General features: G+C 41.4%; 1 protein-coding gene across 2 annotated transcripts in view; it reads right to left on the bottom strand.

Moving 5' to 3' along the window:
* SEMA3C (semaphorin 3C) overlaps positions 1-12,346 on the bottom strand; it is a 158,746-nt gene that overhangs the window by 38,349 nt on the left and 108,051 nt on the right. For both annotated transcript variants that reach the window (XM_077338026.1, XM_077338027.1), the window contains exons 9-11: positions 11,339-11,453; positions 9,345-9,414; positions 3,662-3,806 (exon numbers count right to left, since the gene is read on the bottom strand). In XM_077338026.1, coding sequence (XP_077194141.1) covers positions 3,662-3,806; positions 9,345-9,414; positions 11,339-11,453 — 330 coding nt within the window. The remainder of the gene's footprint in view (positions 1-3,661; positions 3,807-9,344; positions 9,415-11,338; positions 11,454-12,346) is intronic.

Here is a 12,346-nt window from a genome sequence, read left to right as displayed (position 1 = left end):
TCCTGCCAGGTTTGATCATAACTGTTTCTAAGGTCAAGCTAGATCAGAGAAGCGTATCCTGGAGTCTTCAGGAATTACTTCTTGGAGATAATACTTGGAGGTTATCTAGTCTACAGATCTCTTAATCTGTGATCCTAGGGCTTGACTCACCTACTGAGTTTAGACAGATTAATTAGAATCTGTATGAAGGTGAACAATTAACTGTTTTCCTCCCTCCCTCCCTCCCTATTTATACCCCCAAAGGGCAAAAAGATTCATTATGCAGAAACGGTCTCAAATTTCCTTCTTTGGCCTCAAATTAAGCAATGCCTATGGTTCAATCCCATGGCACTCTATGGTTGCCAGGCTGTCTGGCAGCTGGAAGGCTGGAGGCAGGAATATGGAGAGGGGGCATCAACACGGGCATGTTGATGTTACTTAAAGGAAAAATCCAGACGTGATGGCATGCATCTCTAGGACTCACTGAATCTGTGATAAAATCATAGATATTTTTTTACTGCAGTGTTCCTAACCGCACTCTTGTTATTTCCAGGTTTCCTACAGAAGTAACATAATAGCACACACAATGACACTGGTCTTTTCCCCCACCCAGCCCAACTTAGAGTGGTGGTGGGCAACAGGAATTCAGAGCAGGGGATTCCCCCACTATCACGAGAGGAATAGCACCCCTATGGCAGTAATTGGCATAAAACTCTCACCGAGAAAAAGCAGTACTAATAACTTTGACCAGCACTGTCAATCCATGGCAGCCATTCTCAACTTGTTAAACCATTGAGAAACCCCTGAAATATTCTTCAAGCTTCAAGAAATTCCAGAAGAGATACCAGCAGACAACACTTCTTTGCCATGCCCTCAGAAGTTACATGACACTAGAAATGACATTACTCAAGGCACTCCCACTAGATGTGACATCATGCTCCATCACCCCTATATCAGTGTCAGAAATGGCCTGGTAGTATCCTCTGTTGGGCCAGGAACAGGGCTGGGGCAGGCATCCACCACTCCATTGCCTCCTGCCACCCCACCCCCATGAAAATGCTTTGGAGGATGGGGTCTATGACATTGTATCTTGCTGAGATCCTTCCCTGCCCCAAATCCTACCCACTCTCACCCAAAAATCTCCAGATATATCCCAATCCAGAGCTGGCAACCTTACATATAAGGCAGCTGTTCATACTTCCTTCAGGCTATACTGTTTAAGTTTTATACACTAACGAAATTAACCAACAGCAACATAGCACTGACTCATGGAATATTCTTCTATGTGACAAAAGCAAAGTCAATTCCTAATGTATTCTGTGACATGCTGTGGCTCCAGATGACGATCTGCATAACGTCTAGATCACAGGATTTAAAGTGCAGTCTCCATGCCAGCACGAATGGGTCAATTATGTCATTAAGTTTCCACCTCACTATTACTCATATTTGATTGTGGCAGAAATCTCTGCAGCAATTTGCTCTGTCTTGAAGGCATGCCAAAGCCTGCAGGGCCTGGATCTTGCCAAGTAAATATATTTCCTTCTTTAATTTTATTTTTAACTCTTTCTGAAATGGCGGTCTTAAAACCATTAAGACCTGGCTGGCTGGATCAGACCAAAGTTCATCTGCTACCTCATTCTGTTGCTTGGTATCAGCAGCCACTCATCCTCCTCTGGAAGGGTCCCAAACTTTCTTAAAGCCCTATTGCTAATCCATCTGTTAATCCTTGTCAAGAGTCTGATAAATCAAACCTGTCACCTGCTGATCAACACATTCAGAAAATGCAGGCTGAGGAGCCGAGAGTGAAATATTGCATCGCTCTCTCATTTGCTGTCTGCGCAGCAAGAATGAAGGGGAAGAGGCAGCAGGAAGGCTTTGAAGTGTGGAGGAGAGGAATAGCGGGATGTAATATCACACTATTGCAGGTCACAGGCGTCTCTCCATTTTGAACATTATGTGGAAATGCCCTAGGTCTCAGGCATATAAAAGTTCTTTGCTAAATGAATAATTTAATTTTTGTATCACCAAAAATATTACGAAGCAAAGTACTAATGAATGCAAACTCAGTAGATTATTTCAATGAAATTATCATTACCTTTCATCTGTTAAATCTGTATTATCTTTTATCTGATTCTAAAGGGAATTAGATGTCACCCTTGCCATGCACTGTCCATACCTGAAAACTGTCTATGTAGGACCAGATCTGTCCAAGCTCATCAAATTGTTTTAATCGGCTGTACCACTAACAGCCATTATGGTCCAGTAGAGTTCTTGTCATTAATCAGTTGGGTAACTGATCTTTGCTAACAAGGGCTGCTGCACTTTCTCTGTCTTAAAACACTGAATTGTTATTGTAGTTTCCCCTGAGAGTGGGGAAAGGAAGACAGGTTATTGGGAAAGAAATTACCCATGACCTTAGTAGTGTGCCACAATGTCATTCATTTACTACTTAAGCAAACTGAATGCCTCCTTCTCCTTTGCTGTAAAACACTGCCTCCTGATACTGAGTACCCTGCACAAGTATCTGTTCCAACCATCAAGGGCACCTCAAGATCTAGTTATTGAAATATTTATATCCTGCTTTTTTCTTACACCAGGAACTCAAATACTTTAATTGGTGGAGAGTGGCATCAAATTGCAGCTAATGTAAGGTGATCTGTAGGGGTTTCAGGGCAAGATGAACTGAGGTGGCAGATCACCACTGGCTACTGCATAGCAACCCTGGACATTCTTGATGGTTTCCTATCTACGTACTAACTAGGATCAAGCCTGCTTAACTTCCATGATCTGATAAGATCAAGCTAGTCTGGGCCATCCAGCTCAAGACCAAAGTGGATTACAAAGCCAAATAACAATAAAGGTAAAGGTATCCCCTGTGCAAGCATCGGGTCATGTCTGACCCTTGGGGTGACACCCTCTAGTGTTTTCATGGCAGACTCAATACGGGGTGGATTGCCAGTGCCTTCCCCAGTCATTACTGTTTACCCCCCAGCAAGCTGGGTACTCATTTTACCAACCTCGGAAGGATGGAAGGCTGAGTCAACCTTGAGCCGGCTGCTGGGATAGAACTCCCAACCTCATGGGCACACCGCTTCAGACAGCATGTCACTGCCTTACCACTCTGCGCCACAAGAGGCTCTCAAATAACAATACAAACTGAAAAAAAATGAAACTAACAACAACTCTTGAATAGGTCCTAAAGTAGCTTAGCAGCCACAAGATCTCCATAATGATGGAGAACCTTTCAACTTGCAATACTAAGGTTTTAATGAATCTGAGAACTTCTGTATGAAAAAGACTCTCTACCACAGAGCTATGGTTTCTCCCTGTACCTCATCTGAACATTTTTTGAGCACAGAAGGTTCAGAAATTGCTACTTTAATCCTTTCTATGACACTCCCCAGCATGAAGTATACGAGTGCTTTGGTGCCTATCAACATCTTCCCAGCAGTCATTTGCTTCTTTCATGAAGCATCTCCTCCCCAAAGCTCAGTCATGGCTTTTCTCCACCTCACTGGAGCAGACCAAGATTAAATAAAGGCATAGGATGCAATCCACTTGGCAGAGCACTACAGGGTCGAGTTTCCACAGGACATCTCTATGGTACGTTATGCTTACAGAGGATAGAAAAAAACAAAAGCAAGCTGGAGTCCAGTCTGGCAGAATCATCACTGGTACTTACAGTCCCCGGTCGTGGGTAAGGAATTCTTCCCTGATAGGGGATCAGCTGGTGATTTGGGCCTTCCTTGTGTGCAAATGGCCCATTAAATACTCTCTGGATGTCTGATAAGTGGTACACACACACTGCTGAACCTTTAAACACAGAACTGGGGAAGAAACAAACAAAAAAAGAAATTGGTTCACCGTTTCTTTTGCCATCTTTTAAATTAAACAAAAATTATCCTAGGCTGCTTAAAATAACAATGTGTGTTGACTTTTAAAGCCCTCTACAGAATGGGACCAGCATAATTCCTTACAAACCTAGCTGACCACTATGTTCTTCTTTTGAGGCCTTCACTGTGGCTGCTGCTTCATTCAATGTTTTATGGAATGTGATATTTATTGTATTTTAGTGTCTACTCTTTGGCTACCTTGGACCTTTTGATTAAAAGGCAGGACAGTTTCCCCCCCTTAAATACCATGTTTTTCTGGAGGGCTGGTGAATAGATGCAATGACCCAGATGGCTTTGAGGCCAAGGATTTCATGATAAATAGTGGATGTTCCAGAAGTACCAGCTCAATTCAAAAACACTCCCAAGTTCCACAAGTGATACTTCTTTGGGAGTTAGTAGAGTGGCTAAAAGACCAAATTATTAATCAGCCTATCCTGCATGTGAACCTGGGTGAGATTAAACAAGTTCTTGTCACTCTGCTTCTCCCTTTCATGTAATATGTAACTTACTGGATTGTCAAGACTGCATGAAAATAATAGGATGGATCCAGCCTCCTTTCCTTCCAGTGAAAATGGAAGGGGCCCCTTCAACTTGCATATGCAGAAGCCACATGGAACAGGGATAGCACTAGGGAAAGGAATTGGGTGAGATTGAGTGGAGAAGATGGCTGGATCCAACCCAGTGATTTGAACACTGTAAAACATGGCACTTTTGGGCAGAACCGTGTGTGTGACAAAGACTGCTCCAAAGGAGGGAAAAGATAATCAAATGCCCACTGGATAAATGACTTCCCTGCACTTCCCCTCCATCCTACCTCTGGTCTGGTAAAATGCTGTTCTCGACCATGTTGGCTGCTGGCTGGAACTCAGAATGCAGAAATTATTAAGCACTTTACTAACAAGTTTGTTAAGAAGCTACTTGGTACATTTTGCTTCAGTTCCAGGCAGTCCAGATGGCTTCTCCAGATATGGCTGGGATAAAGACAGAAGGTACACACAAAACCTTTCAGCAGAGAATCTGCTGGGAGACCAGCTTTTGCATAAATACACTCTGGAAAAGCTTCTGGTAGGTCAATCTCTCTTCAGACTTTAGTATTTCATTTTTACACTGAGGGATGACAGTTATTAACTCCTGCAAGATTACTATAACCCAATTTTTGGTTTTGTTTCTTCCTTGTGCAAAACAAACCAGGACTCCTTAGTTTTGCACAGGGACCTGTTCTGCAACCAAGGAACTGTTTTGGTGACACAATGAGGAGAAGGCTGATGTTTTGCTGGCACTCAGCTGGCACCCAGCCATCAGCAGGAGCAGGGTTGAAAGTAATGCGGTAGGAGTTGGTGCTGCTTTGAAGCCCCTGACTGGTATCACCTCCTGGGACCTCAGGACTTGATATCTGCCCAACTGGTGGCATTGCAGGCCCAGGAAGTGACGGGTACATCCTACTTGGAGAGCAAAAATACCTTGAACCAGCCCCATATTTCTATTACCGATTTCTATTTTCTTTGTGTCTAATCTCTCCCACTAAATGTATGCATTTTTCAACCTTATTTGTCCATCTATAAACTTGTGTAATCATTACACTGATATTCTCTACACGGTGTATATCTAAATTGCATAAAAATGCACAAAGGAAACCAATAAATTGTTAACAGGCACAATGAACTAAAACCATTTTCAAAGAAAACATATGGCTTAATGACAAAAGGAATAATTTGTTTGTCCCTAGCTGGGAGGCTGTGAGTCAAGAAATGCAAAACATGATGAGATTTAAGACTAAAAGAACTAATCTGGATCTGATCAAATGAATTCCAGTCCAGAATTCTATTTCCAACAGAGGACATCGGCATGTCAGCATGGCATGGGGACTATGGCTCTCCCTGTTGTTTGTTTCCAACATCTGGAATTCAGTCTTGCTTCCTTGGTACATGGAGTCTCCACTGAGCCATTGTTGCTCACTACAATCAACAGACCTACCCTTTATAAAAATGTTTAATCTTCCTCCCATTTAATCAAGAAGCAAATTCCACATCTTGTGACTAACAATTCTGTAGGTAAATAATATGTTGCACGAAGCAGTGGATTTACTGCCAACCTGCTTTACAGAGAGATTGAAAGTCTAGTATCATGAGAGATGGTGAAAAAATGCAAATATACTTATAGCAATAACCTTTAGAAACTAAAAAGGACTAATCTCATCTTTAATGAGACCAAAGTTTGGATTAACTGACAGTCTAGTTAAAACCAAACATGCATTCATTCTTCTCTGTATAAATGAAAGATGGTTAAAGAGCTTTTAATGAGGTGATGAAAGCAAAACCACACCGGAGTCCTATTCCATTATTCCTAGCTGGAGTATTCCGGCGACCGGCCTGCTTTGATGCATATACTGTAAACATGATAACACTAATGCCACATTGTACAGACAGAGAGAGATGGTTTCTAGCCACTGGCAGGAATATGAATATGAATGAAAAGGGGACACAAGAGGCATGCATTGCTTCTCTCTCCTTTTGCCTGTTTGCCGTTTGAAAAATTGTATTTTTGGGGTGTGAGAAAAAAGGAGTGGAAAATATTCAAAGTGAAAGTACTGTCCTGCATTTTGTTTATAATAAGCTCATTCTGAAATGAACAGGCATTTGGCAAAAACTAGATTTATAAAATCAGTAAAAGAGACAGAAAAACAAAAGACTGAAACATTTTATTGTTGTAAATTATGGCTATAAATTATAACAAAGGGAAAACTCAGAAGAATCTCTAAAAGAAAATAACCAGAGATTCTTAGGTTTCAGCACTGCAGACTGAAAACTGGTGTAACCATTATTCAGCCTCCCCAGACAGAGGGGCAGAGAGGGTACAGAAGAGGGACAGACTGATCCAGGCCCTACCAAAGTGACCTATTTGAAGAAGTGAAATGGGTCTCATGAAAGCTCATACTGAAAAAAAAATGTTGTTAGAAGATTTTCACATTCCCGTTCTAAATCAGATGTTATTCATTGTTGCCCTTGTCCTGAGGAACACTCGGGGGGATCAGTAGCACAAAAGGCTATCTTTGCCATACTGCAGTTTTCATGACTCTTGGGGAAAACAGTAAAACAGGCATACTTCATAGCATTTATGGCCTTAATATGAAACAGATAAGTTATGTTTGTTTGTACCAAAGGTACTTTACTGCTATATCTCATTAAGAATAAGGCTTTACAGTCAAAAAATCTACACAGTAGAGCTGGGGACAGACGAAGGAACCTGGACAAAGCACCTGATGTGCAGAAAAATCTGAAATCTTAAAAAGAAATACACTGGGGATTTTAAAAAATCCAAATAGCAGAAACAATGTCTGTTGCATCAAAATATGATTTCCCATCAAGATCTCATAATACTATGTTGTGACTTGTTGGCATTTGTTGGGGGGGGGGACAGGGATCTAGGCACTCCCAACCATTATTGCTGATCAATTCCAAGCCTCAGTGTCAGTGCAGGGGATGGAGGAGGAGAGGAGAGACAGAAAAAGCAAAATGATAAGAGGAAAGGAAGATTAAAGGTGAAGGAGGCTCAAAAAAAGGAGAATGGGTGAGGGAAACAAGAAAAGGTAGATGTGTGAGTGAGGGCAAAGGCTCTGGAACAAAAGAGAAATAGGACGATGGATGGGAGGGAGAAAAGGAAAAGGAAAGAGCTTTGCCAGGAGAAGTAAGGGGGAAAGAGGGAGTAGAGAAATGAGACTGCTCCCCGCCGAGTCCTCACAGGGACTCACTTGTACATGTCTAATCACAGTCGCCTAAGCATGACTGCATCTGCTGAAATACATGCAACAGCTTTAAAGAGATTTCACGCTTTCTTGTATATAGAGATCCTTCAACCTTGCCTCCAAATCCTCTTTATGTTTTTGTTTTTCTTCAAATAATTGTGGCCATGAATCAGTTACAAAGGATACATTAATAATTTCAGACAATGTGCCTTTTGTCAAAATTATTATAATGACTCCTCTAAAAGTTATTCATTTCAGTAACACTCTTAAGAAAGTGGTTTTTAATTAAACTTAACAATAGTTTAATGTCGAAACATGTTTCTTTCATTTGGAATGTTTGGAGGTGAATAAAATGTAGACTTTGTTGCCAAATGAAATCCATTAGGGCTTTTAGGTTTAATTATACAATATGTTCACTTGGATTGATTTAAAAAAATAGGGGGGAAACTCTACATGGGTTTATGGCAACAGCAAACTATGCCAGCGCTAAGTCTTATGCAGAGCAAGGAAAATGCCTCAAGGGGTTGGAAACGACTCTGTGCTCACTTTGTTATCACCAATACGGGTTCCTTAGCCCAATTTATATTGCAAGAACATCCAGTGAATTAGATCAACCAAGCCCAGCTCAATTACAGTGTAATAATAAACATGGTTATGCCCTTTCTGCTAAACCTTGTACTTATGTTGTAAGCAGTATAACAAGTGAGGTCTTCAAATGTGATTTTCCAATTGCTGAATGAGGAAAAAATGCCACATTCATTAATTTGATGAAAAATGGAAATGTATGCTACACATTTACTGTGGCGCTTTGTGGAAATACAAATGGACAGCAGTGTTCTATTACTGAAAACAGACATACACACCAGTCTCAATGGCAGTAAAGTTATTATGGCACTAAAATTCCTCTCCGTTTGACTTTGCCTCCAATAAAGCTACTTCTAAATAAGTTTCAAATCCAAGGGATAATGTTAACCGAAAGTTTACAATATACATCTACTGTGCTAATGTGAGATTTTTATCTTAATTTAGACCTTAACAGTGACCTGCTATTATATCACAATAAATAAAGGTGAGGATGGAAAAGGGTTCTCCTCCAACACTGACAAAATCATTTCGCTCAAAATATTTCTGATTTTTTAAAATGCAGTTTGAAGCCAGTATACAAGGCCTTTTCCCCACTTCCTATTGTACTGGGAACCCCCCTTCCATTTTTCATCTGGCCCAAGGGACCTATATGAACAGTTCCAGTCTGTGGTCAGTGGCACAAATTCTGCAGAAGCCACTTTCTCTTCCTCTGCCAACAAAAGTACCATCCCACTCCTCTTATGCTAGTGGAGTACTACAGCTGTAATGCTTGAGGCACTGTAAGCAGCAATGCCAAACCATCTCTCAGTTGGACAATGAACGGAGCCAGCTTGCTCCATTCTCTTTCCAGCCATTATAAGAATGGTATAGATCTGCCATGTGGCCAGAAGAAACACATGATCAATGATTTTAGAGACTAAACTAAAGCCCAGGATACTACTGCCACTTCTGGGCAATTGTACAAACACCTGCTTTATCTACAAAAATAAAAGGCTTTGAAGACTCTACCATTCTAAGAGAATTCATACAAATGCTTCTTAGACAGCAATAAAAATATTTAAACGCATCCACAAACACAGGCAATGATTAGCATGTTGTCACAGGAGCTTCTGTGCCAATGTACAATTCAAACATGAGCATGTTACCTGGATGTTGTGAAAATGCCATAGACCAGTGTTGTTCTGGGGCTATCTGTTTCTAGCAGGAACACATCCTCTATGGAAAAGAAATAACACAGCTATTCTATCTGTTCACCATTTTCTGATTTTCAGCCCCAAAACTGATGCCCTGCCCTTGAACCACCTGAAACTGATATGACATTTTGCTTTATCTATAAATGTCAGAGAGCCATATAACATCCTTCTCTTAACATCAACAAGAACAGACCTCACCCTCCCTGGGCTAGTTTATCTATGTAGCACATACTTCCAGGGGCCCCACACAATGCCTTACCCTCCATGGATTAGGATCATAGCTTCTCTTCTCCTTCCTTCTCCCTCTAAGGACACTTGGAGGAACACCTCTTTCCACTGTGGGGCCCCTCTGCCCCCAGTCTGGCTTCTCCTGCCACAATTGTATTCTGCTAGGGCCCTGTGAATCCTTAAATTAGCTCTGGTGCTACAGGCTCTGTGAATCTTTAAACCACTCCTGCCCCCCCATACAGTGTTACAAAATTAAGAGGTCAAATGGGCAAGCCCAATACTTTCATCTCAATGGCAGCCATTGTTATAGTTAAGTTTCCAAATGAAAAAAAAATAGTGGCTCCTAGGGGCCACTTCAAGAGGCAAAAATAGGGGCAACGATCAGGTGATGCCATTTTTCCCTGCACACTGTGGGTTGAGAGAAGAATTGGACCCATTTCCCAGTCTATGACAGATATTTACACTTGATAATATTTGCTTCCAATATATTAAATACATTTGAGCCCCCCCCCAACTGTCAGCATTTAAAATTTTGTAATTTAATTCATATACTTAACCACAGCTATTGCTCATATTCATGTTTAGTAGGTACTTGCATGGTACTTACCCTACAAAAAATCTATTGAGGTCCCCTCTCTATGATTCTATAAAGGATAATGACCAGTAGATCTGGAAAACTGCTCCCCCTCCCCCAATATTTATCACTAAACACAATCTCTGAGTAGGATGAAACTGTCTGTAAACCAGTGTTTCCAAACTTGTGTCCTGACCCAAAAGTGTGTTGTGAAGTCTATGAATGTGGGTAGGTGTGGTTACAAACTAGCTGGTGAACCAAAGCTCATCAGAATTTTTTGCTGGCTTAATGAACGTCCCTGGAATGTCCTATCTAATGAGATCAGAGTCCTCCAAGACTTGAAACAATTCTGGAGGGCTGGTAAAATCGAGCTGTTCCACCATACCTATGGTTGATGCCAGGAAATTGACATCACGAACATGCTGGCCTCCCTGCTTGATCCATCCAGCCAATTAATCCACCCAAACATTGATCAGCCCCCCTCAGACAGATTTTAATTGTAAAGAGGAGGTTGTCCTTAAACAATTTTTAAAACCTAATTTATGTATTAACCTGAAGTTACTTACCCTGAACTGAAAGGGAAGGGCAGGATATAAAAATAAAATAATAATATTATTATCCCCATTCTGCCACAGGAACTCAGGGTGACCTCAGCTTAGTCATGCACTCTGAGCTTAACCTACCATACAAGTGGTTGTTGTAAGAAGATACAGGAGGGGAGAATGACATAAGCTGCTATAGGCCCCCCTCTCTGGGGAGAAAGGCAAGATATAAATGACACTCAGCCTATATTGTAGAGGTGTTGAACTCATTTGTTACAAGGGCTGTGACTTTTCTGGACAAGGTCATCTGTGCCAGGTACTGGAGATATAAACTGCATAAAGGACAGCAGCTCAGTTCTGAGTTGGTGGCAGTGCTAGCCTCCTGTTCTCTCCCTCACACCAATTGCTCACGGGCCGGATAAGAGTCTTGGATGGATCCGTTTCAGCCCCCGGACCTTATATTTGATACTCCTGGCCTACATCCTTCATTGGGGAACTCTATGCTGGCCTATATCCAGCCTCTCATCACTAGCCCACAGGAAGACTAAATAGATGAAACTTTGTTTTTACATTTCAGTACACTGAAGTTATTAACATTTTACCTAATTCATCAAAGTAGGTTTCTGTTCCATCGTCGTCCATTACTGAACACACAAGTCTTGCTTTCAAATAAGTTGTCCACTTGTTCACAAGGCTACGCTGCCCACCTGTGTCATTCTGAAAAGAAACAACGTTACTAGTGGAGGCAAATTGTTCTGACATCTACTGGTCTTTGCACTAATATTCTGTCTCTGCCTAAGCTGGTGGATACTTCAGTGTAGCAGCCATTTGCAACTAGATTGTCTTGTCCACACAGCAAAATCCAGCTGCAGATAACTGCAATTACACACAATTGTGAAATATCCAATGAAACAGTAGGGATACCGTAGGCTTCCAACTTCTGCCTTTGAAACAGACATCATAACAACCTGTTTCCATGCCTATTCCATGCTTCCCTGGGCTATATTACCTTAGATAAGTGGTCGGTAGGCTTCATGTTTAACCTTTTTTCTGCATAATGAAGTATTTGAGCCTAGCCTTCTCCCCTATTTGCCATATATCTCCATGTGGGGTTTTCCCTCATAATGGAATATACGTTATATCTCACCTATGGTCTCATGTGACACAATCCAATGAAAACTACGACATCTAATCCTACTGCATGTGCAGACGGCAAGCAGTCAGATGAAAAGAATGGTGTCAGGTAACTGACATGCTATGGGAGATATGTTTTCCTTTCTAACTGTGACTGTTAAGACCTTGTCTGACCTTTCCTGAGGAGATTCTTACTGCCAGCTTCTTGCACAGTTGTCAAGGGAGCAATAGGACACCCCTGTCCAGCTCCTGTTCTTCTGAAGGCTGCTCTTGTAAGCCTTGGCATTGACAGCGCAGACAAAATTGTGCCATGAGACTTTTAAAGTCATCTGGGATTCATTACAACAACAATGGCTTAATAATAGTTAACATCTTTTGGGAAACGCATCTGGGCCCATTTAAAAAAACTAAACAGCAAAGGCAAAGCCTAGGCCACATGTTGTGTTGCTTCAGCACAGAAGGATCCAAATAATGGC

Source organism: Paroedura picta, chromosome 5 (genome assembly GCF_049243985.1).
Source record: "Paroedura picta isolate Pp20150507F chromosome 5, Ppicta_v3.0, whole genome shotgun sequence".
NCBI lineage: Eukaryota > Metazoa > Chordata > Lepidosauria > Squamata > Gekkonidae > Paroedura > Paroedura picta.
Note: the sequence above shows the minus strand (reverse complement) of the source record. Positions and strands in the feature narration are given on the sequence as shown.